We start from the raw sequence: 20,286 nt of genomic DNA, 5'->3' as shown, positions 1-20,286 counted from the left end.
ATGAAAATAAACCTCATTCAGGAAGTGAAAGTAAATAAGCTTCACATCCCATGAGTATCTAAACTCAAGACTGTCTAAAGCAGGGGTCCCCAACCCCCGGTCCATGGCCTGTTATGAAAAGGGTTGCACAGCAGGAGGTGAGTGGCAGGTGAGTGAGCATTACCGCCTGAGCTCAGACTCTTGTCAGATCAGTGGGGACGTTAGATTCTCATAGGAGCACAAGCCGTATTGTGAACTGTGCATGTGAGGAATCTAGGTTGTGTGCTCCTTATGAGAATCTAATGCCTGATGATCTGAGGTGAACAGTTTCATTCCAAAACCATTCCCTCAACCCTCTTTGTGGAAAAATTGTCTTCCATGAAACCAGTCCCTGGTGCCAAAATGGTTGCAGACCACCGGTCTAAAGGGAACATCTAAAGGGACAAAATTAAAAGGGATTTATCCATGCTTATAACTGAGTCTTACTTTTTAAAAATATTACATAAAAATATACATAAATATTTTACTTTTCCTCTATTCCCATGATGAAGCAAAAATGATAAACTGAATCAAATCAGGCAATTCTGTCTCTATCAACAGGCCCCCAAAAGTGATGTTGGGAGAAGTATAAATACAATAAAGAAAAAAGGAAGAGGCTAAGGGCGAAAAAGTACATAACACTTACTTGCAAAATTTAAACAAAATCTTTTCAAACACCAAAACTGGTCCTGTACTGCCTAATATGGTAAGAGGCTGTCCACCAAAGAGAGAATAGGCTATCCCGGTCATGGATGCTCCAAAGAGAGATTCAATTGCACTCTGTGTAGAGATATAAATGGTTCAATTACCTAAGCTGTACAGGAGGCCATTGTAGCTAAGGAGAAGACATTTAAAATACATGGATATGTGCTTTGTGCTTCACCCTGAAAAGTCTAGCAACCCTGGGCAAGACGTGGGGTAGGAGGATGACTAAAGGGGCTGACAGCAAGAAGAAAATGCATAGTAGCAAAGGTGGGAGTGTTCTCTTCACTTTCCTATCTCACGTCTCTGTTGCCTTACAAAAGGTTTAAATGTATTCAGGATTAGTGTCTGGACAGAAACATGGCCCGGGTATATAGCAAATGGACCTCTTGTGAGACAAGAATGGAGCCTAAACCTAGCTTAGGACTTGGGGGGCTGAGGGCAAGGCATCAGATGAGAACCTTTTGTAAGACTCAGAACTAGTTATTCTGAGACATTCCACTCCCAGATTACCAGTTCCACTAGCCATCCAGGAAATTCATATAAGGTGTATCTGCCAGACCATATCTCAAATCTCTCCTCAGAAAAGAATCCAAAATTAAATGCTCACTTATCTAACTATGAATCTTAAAAATGGATTACGTTTCAAAGTTCAGAGAAAAGCATAATACATACTATACGCCCTTCAGTTGCTTCTCCCAGCAGTCCTCCAAACGTGATGACAGGAGACATACACGCGCAGTAGAGAAATAGAAAAGATGCTAAGCACTGCAGGCTGAAAGCATCTCTGAAGTCACTCCAGAAGTATGGAGCTTTTCTTTTGATATCTAAAATAAGTCCCCCAAAAATCCTAAGACAGGGGGGAAAACACAATAGTGAAACCCAAATATAAAAAACACACAAGTCAAAATGCTCATTTGCTTTGTTGCCAGGTCACAGTATACGTTTTCCATCAGCAGAGGTGAGACACACATTAACCTGCTGCATTGTATTATAACAATCTACAGGGAGGCACTGCACAACTACGTTCGTTACCTCAATTCCTAACCCAATATCGTGTCAACCACCAAAAATCCCAGGTTCTCTTAAACAAGGTTCAGAGCTGTTTACCAATCTCAATCCAAATAATGAGATTCAAGGATTACTCTAATCTCTGTGCCATTTCTACGTCAACCTACTCCTCCTAAACTCAGGCCTACAACCCTCAATCATTGGCAGTATTTCTAAATGTTTAATTCCATTTAGCATAGCAGGAAGTGAGGGAGGGAGAGTTAGCTGGCTTTTGTATACTCCAGTAGTGAGCATCACCCTAGAGAGAAAAAGCAATGTTTAACCATGGCTCCAGTTACCTACTCTCTCGGCCAAAAAACAAACAAACAAAAATCCCTCACCAGATATTGTTGCAGGAAGACATCTAAATGTCCTTTTGGATGGCAGCAATACTTAGTAGAGACAGATAGGTTTCAGAGCTGTTTTCATTTTTAGAAAACTAGGAGGGAGTCCTTATAATAATAAAACTAGATAAATGTAATTTTGATCCACTATTGCGTTAACATATCCCAGCATCTGTGATTCACAAGACAATAGTGACCTTACTTGGTATAAATTCATTTACTCCAAATATATTCAAAACCATGTTGAAACACTTGAAACAGAATTATTTTGGGGGAAAAGTATTAAACTGTGAAATGATGCTTGAAATTTGAGAGCTTTTTTTAAATCTATAAGACACGAGAGCATTAATAAGTAGGTATTCTCATTTTATGAACATTTAATAACAATACGCAGACTTAACATTTGGCTACTGTAAGTTTTGCTCCATGGAATAATGATGTGATAGCAAAAATGAATAAGACTATGAGTAAGTTCCTACATGAAGGTTAATGTTAGTGGTGAAAAAACTTATTATGCTCCAATATACTGCCAGCATGCTGAGTATACTTGGATCATAAAAAACTGTTTCATTTTTCTTATTTATTTTATGCATAGGAATATTCATTTGGCAGTCCTAGAATCACCTCAAAAAGGACTGTTCTTTTTAGAAATAAATTCTCGTTAGAATTTGAAATAAAAGATGTACATATTATGAATAATTAAAATATTTTACCATGTAATTTCCCTGATCTCTCTGTAATAGTTACCTATTAATAACTCTTCTACTATTATGCAGGTATAAGATCACTATATTTTCCTGTGATTGCTTCCATTAGAGAGCTATGGAGTAGGAGAGGGTTGAGAAGAATGAAACTTCAATTGAATAAAAGGACATTTGAAACTCAGAGAAGCTTGCAGAGAACCTGTGAAATATTTGTACACATAAAGATCACCTTAGGCTTCTCTACCCATGTTTGGTAAAACATACGCTTTTTTTTTATTTTAGGGATCATTTCTGAATAATTTGTTAACTTATCAAAGTCACAATTCAAAACAGATTTACTCTACCAGTCTATTTAGGCATTCATTTATGATTTATATCCCACCTAATCCCAAAAAGAATTTGAGGTGGTTATGAGCTATTAATTAGTAATTAATATTTATAGTTTTGAAAGCACTTTATATTAGACCATTGATTCTAATCAATTACTTATTAGAGCATACATTAGTCTGAATAGTTGTTATAGTACTGTGTAATAAATGTGCTTTTAGCAGTAAAAATCTAAATCCGGAAGTGGGAGTTCATTACAGAGAACAGTGCAAGAGCAGCCCAGATGTACACCAGCAACTCCAGGAGAGCAGATGAGTAATGGATACTTCAAGTCATGTCAGCAACAGAATCTGTGGAAGAACTCTGGAGAAGCGAAGATACCGGATATTGGTGACCTGGGAGGATTTAGGAAGCAGTAAGGAAAAGTGAACTTCGAAAAAAATCTAAGCTATGTGGCATGTTACACCTGAGAAAGAGAAAAAAAATACCACCAAAAATAAGAAGACAGCATTTGAAAGTATGAAAGCAAACAGAATGAGTAACAAAGCTTCCAGTGAAGGGAAAAGGAAAAAATTGTTTGAACCATCTCAAATTAGGTATCAAGCCTGAGGAAGACATTAAAGGACATTTCCTCAGAGACAACACATAGATAAAGGGAAAGAACACAGAATTAAAATGCAGAGTGCTCAGGAACTGGAAAGTCAGCTTAAAGGACACATTGCAAGCAGTACAGAAAATGGCCTTGAGGGGAGGGGAGCACCAATCCTGCAAAGCCTTTGCAACTGCCTTTAATTATGATGGAGGCTATACACATATTCCCTGAAGAGAGACCCACCCAAGGGTTTCTGATTTTCTGCTCACACATTGCTTAGAGAGAGACAAGCTGTCAAAAAAACCATGAAGCACCATTTTAAGAAATAAATTGAAGCTTTCATCTCTTCAAAGATGTGTGATTAGAAAAATAAATCATATAGCTCTTTCAAATCACAGCCATAAAAATAAAAAATACCACTATATACATCCTACTTGCATTTAATGAGATAGGGCCTACAAGACTGAGTTGTTGGTATTTAGTTTTATTTCTATCTTCAACTTGAAGCTTTCAATGGGTTCTTTTGGAAGGGTCAATTGACGGTTTTCCTTTTCATTCTAAGAATCTGAGAATGCATTTTATGCACAACAAAATGAAAGACTAGGTAAAGTAAAGTATAATGGAAGGGTGTATCCACTGTTTTAGTTTAACAGTAATGACAATCATTAGTAACTTCAGAGAAATCAAACTAACTGGCATTTTCACCCTCAAAAAGCAGGTATTAAAAGTATACAATAAATTAGATCCCAAAATAGCAATTTCTGACAGAGAAGAATGGTATGTCATTTGGTCCTTGAAGTCCCATAGAAGTGATTTTCACTAACCTTCCAGTTCGCTGGAGTTCAGGTCCACTATGTCCTCCGTGGGGCTCTGCTTCCCCATGAGCTGCTGTTCCATTTGGTACAGCAGGAATCTTCCTCTTCTCCTGTGGAGAGTTTTTTTGTTCGTGTGTTTTGTTTTGTTTTAATTTCAGGTGTTAATTGTAAATAATAATAACAGTTCATTTTTCCTTGAAGCAATATGCACAATAGCTGAGAACCCAGGCTCTGTACTTACTTGTTGCTTGACCTCCGGGAAGTTATTTAGCCTTTTAAAGTGTTAGTTTCTTCCTTTGTTTACTGGGGGTAACAACAGTATCTATCTTATAGTGTGACTAAGAGAATTAAATGAGGTGATGGGCACTTATTTATTCTTTCAACTAATACTGAGTGCCTAGTGTATGCCATTCATTGTAATGAATGCTAGAGCTGCAAAGGTGGGCAAGAAAAAGCATTCTGTTAGTGAAGAGACAATAACCTTATAATATCAGGTACAGATGGGAGCTATGAAGAAAAATGAAGTAAGGGAAGGGGCAAAGAGAGAGATCAGGATGTGGGTAGGTTGGCGTTAAGTATGGTGGTGTTATATGCCTGGCATAGTTTAACTGTTCAAAGAACAGTAACCATCATCACTATTTTTAAAGTATATTTCTCTGCGTAATTCCAGCTGGTGTTTTTCTACCCAGTAAATAGTTTACAATATAGGTCTTTCTAACTCATAGAGTGCCAAAGACTGTTGTAAAAGGAGGCTTCTAATTTAACCAATGACAAATTAGTGGAGATTCAGGTAAGTATTGTTTTCCCATGGTCTATTCCACCTGCTTTTGTTGGTGAATATGATTTCTTAAAAAATCAGAAAGTTCTACCTAAAATCCTACCTATGGTGATCTTAGAGCACACCAATGTGTTCAAAAGCACTTCAAAGGATAATAGGAAAAATCTTAAGTGGTGAAATTATGATTTTTACTTGACCACCATTCCAAAATAGAATTAGTGTAAACATGAAAAACAAAAGTGACTTATAAACTGATCTCACTTACCATGAGACATTTAGATAGAATGATACAGGTTTAAAACATAAAAAAGGTTTTGAAAAATGCTCAATATAAGAAAGTTTATTGCTTAATATTTTAACAATTTCCCCAGGCAAATGGATGGACGCAGTAAGACTAAAGTTCAAAGATAAAAGAGAAGCATCTGTCAACCGATGAAGGAACTGTCTTTACAGGTAAATAGGATACATTAATAAAGGGATTTAAGAGTTGCCCTCAATACCTACTTCCCAATCACCGAGGAAAACAATTCATAGCTTTCACAGGTCTCAGAAAGCAAGCATTATTATGTGGTCTTCTGGGAAAATACTACTGACTAGATAAATTAACTCTATTTTATAGTGACAAAACTAACAGAAGGTGATGTTTTGGGAGCCAAGTAAAGAACATATATTAAGGAAAAGGGAGTCATCAACTCTTAAATGCTGTTCATTGATAGATTAGATAAAATGCAGGCTGAGAATTGACCATGGGACTTAGCATGGTGGAGATCATTGTTCTCATATGTATTTTAGTGAAATGGTAGGGGCAAAAGCCTCTTGGAGTGAATGTTAAAAGAGAATTGGAGGAGAGTAACTGGAGGCAAGTAGCACAGAGAACTCTTCTGTGGCATTTTGTTATAAAAGGGAATGAATAAGAGTGGCAGGCTGTGCAGTGGTATCAAGAGAGTTCTTTTATTTAAGATTGGTAAATTTAATACTATTGTATGCTAATAAAAGTGATAAAATACAGAAAAAAAGATTTGATGATATAGAAGAGAAACAGGAGAATTGGTAGAGTTGTGCTCTTGAGTAGATGTGAAGAGACAGGTTCTTTCTAGTGCACAAGTAGAAAGCTGACTTTGGCTATTTCATCAATAGTAATGAACAGAAAGGCAGAGTATGTGGATGCATGTAGCAATCTATAGAAGTTCTTTTTCGATTGTTTCAAATTTCTTAGGGAAGTAAAAGGCACATCAGCATATGAGAGTGAGGGTCAGAAAGGATGTGCTGAAGGCTTGAGGAGAGAAGAATAAGTGTGAAATAGTCATCAAGTGAGAATGATTGGACTAGGAAAGTGTAGTATGATGAACCTGCAACACAAAGGGCTCACTTGAGGTATGTGGTCATGAATTTATGTGAGACCAGTTAGTGTGGTTACATGTTTTCCTTCAGCTTCAGCTTCATCAGTGTGGTACAGAGTAAAGTGTTGGATTCTCACAGGGTTGTGGTTTTGCCAAGCAAGTACATGACATGAGAGAAGAGCAAATAAGTTGAGGGTACACAAAAGGTAGTGATTTTAATGACTGATGCAAAGTTCTAATGAACATTTTCAGGGTTATCCCTGGAGGTGACAGGTTATTCTTCTCTTAACTGAAAGGGAAAAAATATTTAAAATGCTGGGATTTGCACATTTCAAATGAATAAAAAAGATGGAAATGATCCCAATGGTGAAAAAATTTGAAAGAGTATGAGGTCAGAATGTTTAATGTACATTAACTCATTTCACTCCGTCTAATAGAAAACATAGCCTCATGCTATCTATTATTCAATTACAACATACATTTTTAAAACATGAATGTTGAAAAGAAGCATAGAGCATATCTGTAATTTCAAATTTGTTGTATAGAACTATGCTGTCTAATATGATAGCCACAAACTGCATATGTCTATTTACATTTAAGGTAATTAAAATGAAAAATTCTGTTCTTTAGTTACAATGGCAACATTTCTAATGCTTACTAGTGGCTTGATTACTGGATAGCATAGACGTAGAATATTTCCATTATTGCAGAAAACTCCGTTGGACAGTGCTGATACAGAACGTCAACAGAGAGGTTAAAACATTTGTTCAAGGTTATACATATAGATAATTGCAGAACTCGGATGCTTTGATTCTTAATTTGATGTTCTTTCTATGACTGCCTCTCAATACCCAGAATCCAATAATTAATTCGATTTTAAAGGGTGTCATAAAATCATAAACAATATTGGCCTCCCATCACTCAACTTGCCTCAAAAACATTATTGTTCACAAAGGTGTTTTCAAAAACACTTAACTTCAATGTTTCAATAGCTAATTGGTATTACAGTGAATTTTAAAGCCTCATTCTGAATGTAATAATATTTTGCTGCATTTCTCCAAATAACATTAATTAAAGAGTTTCTACATACTCAGGAAGCATTATGTTGCCTTTTCTAATATCATTAGTACAAAGATGTATTCTACAAGTACAGAAATGAGACAATCTATAAACCCTACAATTAATTATTAGGCAACTGTTTTTATTTTAGTAGTAGATCAACTGAAATATGTGGTAGCAGTTACAGAATCACAAAATGGTAAGTTTCGAGAAAAGGAAATAGTCTTTAATAATTATGAAATGACTTCAAAATGAAAATATAAAAATGAGGTATCCATATAGTTTCTTTAAATTGACAGTGAAATTGAGATACCTTTTTAAGTACTCATGGTTGAGTGGTACAACAGCTCATTTGCCCACCTCTGGCAAAGCAGGAAAATTTCTAATTCCAGGGCTGGGTCAATTAGACCATCTGCCGCTTCCAATAGGGCAGCAGATTCAGGCAAGGCTGAACTCCACAGGGCAAGGGCCAAAGGCAAGACTAAGTACATAACAATTTGGGAGGCTTGTGGGAGGCAGATTCAGTAGGCATAGAGGTGGCAGTATGAGGAGTGAGCTTAACAAATATTTGGTCATCACTCTTAATACTCACGCCTGCAATTTAAAAAATGACCCTAGAAAATAGCAATGCTTTATATTTCTATCTTTCTGGATTGTATGATGGGTAAAATATACATTAGATGTTCATAAGCAAAATTTAAAAAATCTTTATATCATACATTCACAAAAAAGCAATACAAACATAAGAATTATAATTTTAAAATCTTCCCAATATTTCCTATGATTAGCAGTAATAAATATGGAGTTTTCTATATAATATGATTAAGTCATGTCTTTGAATTTTCCTAATGCGTGCCAATTTCAAAGTGATGTATCAAAACATAGAAGGACAGTAATGGGCTTTCTCTTAGGCCATATTTAATGTTGTTATTAAAATTTTAATCTTCCTCTTGGATAATATGTTTTAAGTAGGGGCTAAAATCTTTCCAGGCATATGGCACTGTTTGATTAGTAGGTTGTCATCAAACTGCCAAGTTTCTCAGTAATGTGTGTTAGGTAGTACTAAGATCTTGTAACTTCATGCCCCTTCTGCCTTAGAGGCTATCCTTTAAATCATTTGAATCTTCTTGATGGGTTATGCTATTGTAAAACATGCATTTATGAGCATGGAATGTTCTTCCATTTGTTTGTATCCTCCTTTATTTCATTGAGCAGTGGTTTGTAGTTCTCCTTGAAGAGGTCCTTCACGTCCCTTGTAAGTTGGATTCCTAGGTATTTTATTCTCTCATGGATAGGAAGAATCAATATCGTGAAAATGGCCATACTGCCCAAGGTAATTTATAGATTCAATGCCAACCCCATCAAGCTACCAGTGACTTTCTTCACAGAATTGGGAAAAAAACTACTTTAAAGTTCATATGGAACCAAAAAAGAGCCTGCATCGCCAAGTCAATCCTAAGCCAAAAGAACAAAGCTGGAGGCATCACACTACCTGACTTCAAACTATACTACAAGGCTACAGTAACCAAAACAGCATGGTACTGGTACCAAAACAGAGATATAGATCAATGGAACAGAACAGAGCCCTCAGAAATAACGCCACATATCTACAACTATCTGATCTTTGACAAACCTGAGAAAAACAAGCAATGGGGAAAGGATTCCCTATTTAATAAATGGTGCTGGGAAAACTGGCTAGCCATATGTAGAAAGCTGAAACTGGATCCCTTCCTTACACCTTATACAAAAATTAATTCAAGATGGATTAAAGACTTAAACGTTAGACCTAAAACCATAAAAACCCTAGAAGAAAACCTAGGCATTACCATTCAGGACATAGGCATGGGCAAGGACTTCATGTCTAAAACACCAAAAGCAATGGCAACAAAAGCCAAAATTGGCAAATGGGACCTAATTAAACTAAAGAGCTTCTGCACAGCAAAGGAAACTACCATCAGAGTGAACAGGCAACCTACAAAATGGGAGAAAATTTTTGCAACCTACTCATCTGACAAAGGGCTAATATCCAGAATCTACAATGAACTCAAACAAATTTACAAGAAAAAAACAAACAACCCCATCAAAAAGTGGGCAAAGGATATGAACAGACACTTCTTAAAAGAAGACATTTATGCAGCCAAAAGACACATGAAAAAATGCTCATCATCACTGGCCATCAGAGAAATGCAAATCAAAACCACAATGAGATACCATCCCACACCAGTTAGAATGGTGATCATTAAAAAGTCAGGAAACAACAGGTGCTGGAGAGGATGTGGAGAAATAGGAACACTTTTACAGAGTTAGTGGGACTATAAACTAGTTCAACCATTGTGGAAGTCAGTGTGGTGATTCCTCAGGGATCTAGAACTAGAAATACCATTTGACCCAGCCATCCCATTACTGGGTATATACCCAAAGGACTATAAATCATGCTGCCATAAAGACACATGCACACGTATGTTTATTGCGGCACTATTCACAATAGCAAAGACTTGGAACCAACCCAAATGTCCAACAATGATAGACTGGATTAAGAAAATGTGGCACATATACACCATGGAATACTATGCAGCCATAAAAAATGATGAGTTCACGTCCTTTGTAGGGACATGGATGAAATTGGAAATCATCATTCTCAGTAAACTATCGCAAGGGCAAAAAACTAAACACCACATGTTCTCACTCATAGATAGGAATTGAACAATGAGAACACATGGACACAGGAAGGGGAACATCACACTCTGGGGACTGTTGTGGAGTGGGGGGAGGGGGGAGGGATAGCATTAGGAGATATACCTAATGCTAAATGACGAGTTAATGGGTGCAGCACACCAGCATGGCACATGTATACATATGTAACTAGCCTGCACATTGTGCACATGTACCCTAAAACTTAAAGTATAATAATAATAAAATAAATAAATAAATAAATAAAATAAAATAAAACATGCATTTAAAAGACAAAAAAAAATTCGATTTCAAAGAATGTCTTCAAATATACATACCTGGGAAGGAACATTTTTGGGAGGCTCTATTCGAATGCTTGGATCCCATTCTCCAGGAGGGAGAACAGTAACCTGATCCAGAAACTCATCAATTCCTGATACCAAGTCATTACGATCTTTAGCTTTATAGGCAACATCATGAAATACCTTTAGAAGAAATAGAAATATTATTTATAGTTTAAAAATAATTATAAAATATTAATGTGTTCAGTGTTTTCAACTCAGTTATCTCACATGTGATTATAACAATTTGAAGAAATAGACAGCTCTGACTCTAAAGTTCATATTGTAAAATATTATAATTTATTTTATGGATCCATATAGGTAACTATTTTTCTTATGATGTCAGATGAATGTTGAAATTTCTAGAGGGAAGGAGTAAGGGAAAGAAAAAGGAGGATGAAAGGAAGCTCATTAAACTAGAATTGGGCAAAAGTTATTTATGTATGGGAAAATCAGTTTCTGGGGGAAGCCTTTGCTTACAAACAGAAATAAAAATTTGTAAAATGTGTTGGAAATTTCAGCAGTATTTATACCCTGGCATAAATAAATTAATTTAAAAGGTTAATTTTTTTTCCATTTTGAAAATAATACTAAGGTTATGTTAGTATTTTCTGGATATATAGTCATTCCTCAGTATCTTTGAGGGATTGGTTCCAGGATTCCCTGCAGATACCAAAATCTATGGATACTTGAGTTCCTTACATAAAATGGAGTGGTATTTGCACATAACCTATGCATATACTCCTATATTTAGAGGATCCCCAAATTTCTATGGTTTCTCTTACAATCTTTTGACTTTATGATGGTGCAAAAGTGACATGCATTGAGTAGGCTCCTCAACTTTCAGTGGGGTTAAGTCTGGATAAACCTATCATAAGTTGAAAATATCATAAGTCAAAAACATAGTTTCCACTTATGATATTTTCAATGGGGGGACATAATCCCCCATTGAAAGTTGAGAAGCATCTGTACTTTAAATCATTTCTAGATTATTATAATATCTATACAATGTATATGCTATATAGTTATTATACTGTATAATTTTTATGCATATTATTTTTATTGTAACATTGTTATTTTTTATTGTCCCCCCCCTCGAATATTTTTGATTTTTGTTTTTAGAGGCAGGGTCTCACTCTGTCATGCAGGCTGGAATGCAGTGGCACAGTCATACCTCACTGCAGCCTTGAACTCCTAGGCTTAAGCTCCTGCTTAAGCTCCTGTCTTCCAAGTAGCTGGGACTACAGGTGTGTACCACAAAACCTGGCTGATTTTTTTAAAAATTGCTTGTAGAGACAGAGTCTTGCTATGTTGCCTGGGCTGGTCTTGAACTCCTGGCCCCAAACCATCCTCCACCTTGGCCTCCCAAAGTGCTGGGATTATAGGTGTGAGCTACTGCACCCTGACTTTTCAAATATTTTTGATTTGCAGTTAGTTAAGTTCAAGGGTGCAGAACCTGAAGATACAGAGGGCCAACTATATATTATATCTACACAGTGCAGAAAGTGCATTTCCACTCAAAGTATGAGTTACATTTCATACTTGTCCCTTCCACCTCCCCTCCGCACACAGGTGCTATGTTAGCCATTTAGGCTGTTCACAGATATTCCAGGTTTTCTTCTAGACCACATGGTAAGATTGTAGTTCTTTGCCTTCTTTGATATTTGGATCAGGTATATTCTACTTGGGTGTACATATGTCACTTTTGAATGGAAGTTATGAGTACCAATGTGTGATTTATCACATTGCTTTTTTTCTGGTTTAGTGACTGAGAAAACACAGGTCCAGCTAGAGCTTCTATAAGCACAGGGGGCCTAAGTGATTATAATGAGCAGAGCCTCTCTCCTACATCTTGATGAACATTTAGCATGATAGAAATAAACCCTTATTGTTTTAAGCCATTAATATTTTAGTTGGTTATTCCTGCAGCATAACCTAATTTATCTTATCATACTCAGGAATTATGTACTTAATATAGTAAGTGGGGAAAATAAAAATAAAGATGAAGAGAAAAAATTAATTTTCACTGAACATAATATAAATATTTCTGACACTTTAAATTTCACTTGGGATGAAATGATACAAGTATTTGAGATTAAGGACTCCTATATTATTCTTTATGCTGGCCTAAATTACAGTGACCAAATGTCCCAAAATTGCCAGGAAAATTCTGCTTTCAAATATTCTATTCTACTTTTAGACCATTTGTTTCCATTTCTGGTTTGATACTCAATACAAACTGCTAAGTAATAATGATCATTTTAGAAAGCTTTTTCTTGACTTTCCAACTAAGAACACATCACAAAACATTATTGGTCTGATAAACAGACTTTGCTTAGGATAATACGAAAATGTTAAAGATCCATTAATGGTTTAGTTGTATTTTGAGAAAGAGTTTTTTTTAATATTAAAAATATAGATTTCCATGCCACAAGCCTCTTATAAAGATGGCTACATGGCCCTGAGACCTAACTGGAATACTTAAGGATTGCAAAAGTTCTTAGTCCTCAATGAGAGTTTAGCAACTCTACTCTTTTCCTGTTAGTAGCAACTCTCTTGAAATCTTTCTTAATTTGATCACATTTAATTAGAAAACTGCTTTGCGAGATCACATTATCCTATACCCTGTTTTAGGTAGATGAATGTCCAAATTCATCCAGGACAACAGATTTCCTGTTATTTTAAAGCTCCCTAAAGGTATAGATGCCATAATTTGTTTAATTTTAAATCATAAATAGTACTTACTATTGTTTCCCTATCACCAATGTTATCAATAACTTAATTATTTTACATTCTTCTTCTACCTTCTCTTTGTCAAGCTAACCTAACAGTCTGATTTCAGTGTATATCAGACTTCCCTGACCCCCTTCTCAAACTAGACTATTGGTTCAATTAAAAAAAGAAAGTTTTTCAGCACAAAAAGGCTGAAAATTCCAAAAACCAGAATGCTGCTTCTCCTCCAAAGGATCACAACTCCTTGCCAGCAAGGGAACAAAACTGGATGGAGAATGAGTTTGATGAATTGACAGAAGTAGGCTTCAGAAGGTGGTTAATAACAAACTCCTCCACGCTAAAGGAGCATGTTCTAACCCAATGCAAGGAAGCTAAGAACCTTGAAGAAAGGTTAGAGGAATTGCTAACTAGAATAACCAGCTAGAGAAGAATATAAATGACCTGATGGAGCTGAAAAACACAACACAAGAACTTCGTGAAGCATACGCAAGTATTGATAGCTGAATCAATCAAGCGGAAGAAAGGATATTAGAGAGTGAAGATCTACTTAATAAAATAAAGCAAGAAGACAAGATTAGAGAAAAAATAATGAAAAGGAATGAACAATGCCTCCAAGAAATATGGGACCATGTGAATAGACCAAACCTACGCTTGATTGGTGTACCTGAAAGTGGTGGGGAGAATAGGACCAAGCTGGAAAACATTCTTCAAGATATTATCCAGGAGAACTTCCCCAACCTAGCAAGGCAAGCCAATATTCAAATTCAGGAAATACAGAGAACACCACAAAGATACTCCTCAAGAAGAGAAACCCCAAGACACAAAATCGTCAGATTCACCAAGGTTGAAATGAAGGGAAAAATGTTAAGGGCAGCCAGAAAGAAAGGTCGGGTTACCCACAAAGGGAACCCCATCAGACTAACAGTGGATCTCTCTGCAGAAACCCAACATGCCAGAAGAGAGTGGGGGCCAATATTCAACATTCTTAAAGAAAAGAAATTTCAACCCAGAATTTCATATCCAGCCAAACTAAGCTTCACAAGCAAAGGAGAAACAAAATCCTTTACAGACAAGCAAATGCTGAGAGATTTTGTCACTACCAGGCCTGCCTTACAAGAGCTCCTGAAGGAAGCACTAAATATGGAAAGGAAAAACTGGTACCTTCCACTGAAAACGCAGCAAATTGTAAAGACCATTGACACTATGAAGAAACGGGAATCAACTAAAGGGGAAAATAACCAGCTAGCATTATAATGACAGGATCAAATTCACACATAACAATATTAACCTTAAATATAAATGGGCTAAATGCCCCAATTAAAGGACACAGACTGGCAACTTGGATAAAGAGTCAAGACCCATTGGTGTGCTGTATTCAGGAGACCCATCTCACATGCAAAGACACACACAGGCTCAAAATAAAGGGATGGAGGAACATTTACCAAGCAAATGGAAAGCAAAATGCAAGCTGGGGTTGCAATCCTAGTCTCCAATAAAACAGGCTTTAAACCAACGAAGATCAAAAAAGACAAAGAAGGGCATTACCTAATGGTAAAGGGATCAATGCAACAAGAAGAGCTGACTATCTTAAATATATATGCACCCAATACAGGAGCACCTAGATTCATAAAGCAAGTTCTTAGAGAACTACAAAGAGATTTAGACTCCCATACAATAATAGTGGGAGACTTTAACACCCTACTTTCAATATTAGACAGATCAACGAGACAGAAAAATCAACAAGGATATTCAGGACTTGAACTCAGCTCTGGACCAAGCAGATCTAATAGACATCTACAGAACTCTCCACCCCAAATCAACAGAATATACATTCTTCTCAGCACCACATCGCACTTATTCTAAAATTGACCACATAATTGGAAGTAAAACACTCCTCAGCAAATGCAAAAGAACACAAATCATAACAAACAGTCTCTCAGACCACAGTGCAATCAAATTAGAACTCAGGATTAAGAAACTCACTCAAAACCACACAACTACGTGGAAACTGAATAACCTGCTCCTGAATTACTACTGGGTAAATAACGAAATTAAAGCAGAAATAAATAAGTTATTTGAAACCAATGAGAACAAAGACACAACATACCAGAATCTCTGGGACACAGCTGAAGCAGCGTTTAGAGGGAAATTTATAGCACTAAATGCCCACAGGAGAAAGCAGGAAAGATCTAAAATTGACACCCTAACATCACAGTTAAAAGAACTAGAGAAGCAAGAGCAAACAAATTCAAAAGCTAGCAGAAGAGAAGAAATAACTAAGGTCAGAGCAGAGCTAAAGGAGACAGAGACACACACAAAAAAACCCTTCAAAAAAATCAGTGAATCCAAGAGCTGGTTTTTTGAAAAGATGAACAAAATAGATAGATGCTAGCCAGACCAATAAGGAAGAAAAGAGAGAAGAATCAAATAGACACAATAAAAAATGATAAAGGGGAGATCACCACTGATCCCACAGAAATACAAACTGCCATCAGAGAATACTATAAACACCTCTACACAAATAAACTAGAAAATCTAGAAGAAATGGATAAATTCCTGAACACATACACTCTCCCAAGACTAAAGCAGGAAGAAGTTGAATCCCTGAAAAGGCCAATAACAAGTTCTGAAATTGAGTTAGTAATTAATAGCCTACCAACCAAAAAAAGCCCAGCACCAGATGGATTCATAGCTGAATTCTACCAGAGGTACAAAGAGGAGCTGGTACTATTCCTTCTGAAACTATACCAAACAACAGAAAAAGAGGGACTCCTCCCTAACTCATTTCATGAGGCCAGCATCACCCTGATACCAAAACGTGGCAGACGCAACAAAAAAAGAAAATTTCAGGCCGATATCCCTGATGAACATTGATGCAAAAATCCTCAGCAAAATACTGGCAAACCAAATCCAGCAGCACATCAAAAAGCTTATCCACCACCATCAAGTCTCGTTCATCCCTGGGATGCAAGGCTGGTTCAACTTACAGAAATCAATAAGCGTAATCCATCACATAAATGGAACCAATGACAAAAACCACATGATTATCCAACAGATGCAGAAAAGGCCTTCAATAAAATTCAACACCCTTTCATGCTAAAAACTCTCAATAAACTAGGTATTGATGGAACATATCTCAAAATAATAAGAGCTATTTATGACAAACCCACAGCCAGTATCATACTGAATAGGCAAAAGCTGGAAGCATTCCCTTTGAAAACCAGCACAAGACAAGGATGCCCTCTCTCACCACTCCTATTCAACATAGTATTGGAAGTTCTGGCCAGGACAACCAGGCAGGAGAAGGAAATAAAGGTATTCAAATAGGAAGAGAGGAACTCAAATTGTCTCTGCAGATGACATGATTGTATATTTAGAAAACCCCACTGTCTCAGCCCAAAATCTCCTTAAGCTGATAAGCAACTTCAGCAAAGTCTCAGGATAGAAAATCAAAGTGCAAAAATCACAAGCATTCCTATACACCAATAACAGACACAGAGCCAAATCATGAGTGAACTCCCATTCACAATTGCTACAAAGAGAGTAAAATACCTAGGAATACCACTTACAAGGGATGTGAACGACCTCTTCAAGGAGAACTAGAAACCACTGCTCGAGGAAATAAGAGAGGACACAAACAAATGGAAAAACATTCCATGCTCATGGATAGGAAGAATCAATATCGTGAAAATGGCCATACTGCCCAAAGTAGTTTATAGATTCAATGCTATCCCCATCAAGCTACCATTGACTGTCTTCGCAGAATTGGAAAAAACGACTTTAAATTTCATATGGAACCAAAAATAGAGCCCGTATAGCCATGACAATCCTAAGCAAAGGAACAAAGCTGGAGGCATCACACTACCTGACTTCAAACTATACTATGTGGAAAAACCACAGGGCACTTGTATCCAAACCGATATTTAGACCAATGGAACAGAACAGAGACCTCAGAAATAATGTCACTTATCTACAACCACCTGATCTTTGACAAACCTGACAAAAACAAGCAATGGGGAAGGATTCGTATTTAATAAATGGTGTTGGGAAAACTAGCTAGCCATATGCAGAAAACAGAAACTGGACCCCTTCCTTACACCTTATACAAAAATTAATTCAAGATGGATTAAAGACTTAAATGTAAGACCTAAAGCCCTAAAAACCCTAGAAGAAAACCTAGGCAGTACCATTCAGGACATAGGCATAGGCAAAGGCTTCATGACTAAAACACCAAAAGCAATGGCAACAAAAGCCAAAATTGACAAATGGGAGCTAATTAAACTAAAGAGCTTCTGCACAGCAAAAGAAACTATCAACAGAATGAGCAAGCAACCTACAGAATGGGAGAAAATTTTTGCAATCTATACATCTGACAAAGGACTAATGTCCAGAATCTACAAGGAACTTCAACAAATTTACAAGAAAAAAACAACCCCAGCAAAAAGTGGGTAAAGGATATGAACAGAAATTTCTCAAAAGAAGACATTTATGTGGCCAAGAAACATGAAAAAAAGCTCATCATCACTGGTCATTAAAGAAATGCAAATCAAAACCACGAGATACCATCTCATGCCAGTGACAATGGCAATCATTAAAAAGTCAGGAAACAACAGATGCTGGAGGGGATGTGTAGAAATAAAAACACTTACACTGTTGGTGGGAGTGTAAATTAGTTCAACCATTGTGAAAGACAGTGTAGCAATTCCTCAAGGATCTAGAACCAGAAATACCATTTGACCCAGCAACCCCGTTACTGGGTATATACCTGAAGAATTCTAAATCATTCTACTATAAAGATACTATACTATAAAGATACGTTCTACTATAAAGATTTAAACATACTACTACGTATATTTATTTCAGCACTATTCACAATAGCAAAGACTTGGAACCAACCCAAATGCCTATCAATGATAGACTGGATAAAGAAAATGTGGCACATATACACCATGGAATAGTATGAAGCCATAAAAGAGGACACGTTCATGTCCTTTGCAGGGACATGGATGAAGCTGGAAACCATCACTCTCAGCAAACTAACACAGGAAAAGAAAACCAAACACTGCGTGTTCTCACTTATAAGTGGGAGTTGAACAATGAGAACACATGGACACAGGAAGGGGAACATCACACACTGGGGCCTGTTGAGGGATGGGGTACTAGGGGAGAGATAGCATTAGGAGAAATACCTAATGTAGATGACGTGTTGATGGGTGCAGCAAACCACCATGGCATGTGTATACCTATGTAACAAGCCTGCATGTTCTGCACATGTATTCCAGAACTTAAAGTATACCAAAAAAATCAAACAAAAAAAATTAAGATTGATGATTTGGGGGTTGAGACAGCAACCAAACAATTTTTTTCTTCCTGATTGTACCCTAAATAACATTAGAAATTGTATAAAAAATAAATTCTTTCAATTAAAAAAAATCTCAGAGACTTAGTGTCAAAACGAAGCACACAACAAAATTTAGCAGTTCTTCATGGGAAAAAAGAAAAATGTGATTTTCAATAATGTCACACTGAACATGTAATAACATTCTTAGTAAGTGATAATTTTATTGAGAGCAGTTTAAGTAGAATGACTGTGCCAAAGTCAGACTGCAATATGATAAGAAATGAATGAGTCTAAAAATATTCAGGATCAAGTAGAGACTACTCCTTCAAAACTCTCAAGATTCAGATTGAACCAACACTTCTTTAAAAGTACGTGCTTCAAAAGTACATACTGTTCTAAGTAGTAAAGAATTTTTTTTAAGGATGGGGTAAACCTGGACATTCATTTCATGTGTATTTCTTCCAAGTAGCTACTATGCGTTCTGCATGTTTGCTGTCAGGTTTCACTTAAGATCTAGAAGAGAGAGGAAACTGTTAGCTCAAATACCCAGAAAAAGAAAAACAACACCTCGCTTAGTATTTTGTTTGTTTTTGTTTTCATTAAAATGTATTATTTATGTTAATATGTAATGGTTTTACTATTGTTATTTATGTATTTATTTTGAGACAAGGTCTGGCTCTATTGTCCAGGCTGGAGTGCAGTGGTGCCATCTCAGCTCACTGCAACCTCCACCTCCCTGGCTCAAGTGATCCGCCCACCTCAGCCTCCCAAGTAGCTGAGCAGCTGGGATTATATGCAGCTAAATTTTTTTGAATTTTTTGGTGGAGACAGGGTTTCACCATGCTGCCCAGGCTGGTCTCAAACTTGTGACATCAAGTGATCCACTCACCTTAGGCTCTGAAAGTTCTGGGATTACAGGCGTGAGCCACTGAACCCGTTCTATTATTATTTTTAAATGAATTCATTAACACATACTTTTTAAATTTCTCAGTTTTAAGTTCTCCTATGGTAAATACCAACATATCTACGTACGCAAAAGTTCTTTGGGGTGCTTAGTAATTTTTGAGAATGTGAAGGGATCAACACATTGGTAGCAGTGTTGATAAGCATAATCATATGATTTATCTCTAGTAAAGCTCAACAGAAACGAAGAAAATAAATTATTGGCTTGATTCAAGATAGAATATTGATATGATGTCTAGAATATTCAGTAATTGATTCATGTTCTAAAGATTTACTGAACCCTGACTGAGGGTCAGACACTCATAATAAGTCTAAAAATACAAAAGGAAGACAGTCTACCTAGAAAGTGTTCCAAGTACAGAGAAGGGAAAGAAAACAGAACTTAGCTCAACGGATATTTATTTGAGCACTTGGCAGAATCAGGTCATAAAAACGAATACTGAATGCTAAAATGCTAACTTTTCTCATGGAATTTATGTTTGATAATGCAATCCAATGCACTATTTTTT

At 36.5% G+C, this 20,286-nt stretch overlaps 1 protein-coding gene and 1 long non-coding RNA gene across 10 annotated transcripts in view; one reads left to right on the top strand and one right to left on the bottom strand.

The window, feature by feature from the left end:
- SLC4A10 (solute carrier family 4 member 10) overlaps positions 1 to 20,286 on the bottom strand; it is a 360,081-nt gene that overhangs the window by 78,859 nt on the left and 260,936 nt on the right. For all 8 annotated transcript variants that reach the window (XM_031008812.3, XM_031008814.3, XM_004032704.5 and 5 more), the window contains 4 exons: positions 10,738 to 10,884; positions 4,562 to 4,662; positions 1,396 to 1,570; positions 665 to 798 (listed from right to left, as the gene is read on the bottom strand). In XM_031008812.3, coding sequence (XP_030864672.1) covers positions 665 to 798; positions 1,396 to 1,570; positions 4,562 to 4,662; positions 10,738 to 10,884 — 557 coding nt within the window. The remainder of the gene's footprint in view (positions 1 to 664; positions 799 to 1,395; positions 1,571 to 4,561; positions 4,663 to 10,737; positions 10,885 to 20,286) is intronic.
- Positions 1 to 20,286, top strand: part of LOC109025956 (uncharacterized) — a 29,621-nt gene that overhangs the window by 7,346 nt on the left and 1,989 nt on the right. For both annotated transcript variants that reach the window (XR_002004916.4, XR_008677333.2), the window contains exon 3: positions 5,702 to 5,783. This is a non-coding gene — a long non-coding RNA (uncharacterized lncRNA). The remainder of the gene's footprint in view (positions 1 to 5,701; positions 5,784 to 20,286) is intronic.

This window comes from Gorilla gorilla, chromosome 11, assembly GCF_029281585.2.
Source record: "Gorilla gorilla gorilla isolate KB3781 chromosome 11, NHGRI_mGorGor1-v2.1_pri, whole genome shotgun sequence".
In the NCBI taxonomy this organism is placed as follows: domain Eukaryota; kingdom Metazoa; phylum Chordata; class Mammalia; order Primates; family Hominidae; genus Gorilla; species Gorilla gorilla.
Note: the sequence above shows the minus strand (reverse complement) of the source record. Positions and strands in the feature narration are given on the sequence as shown.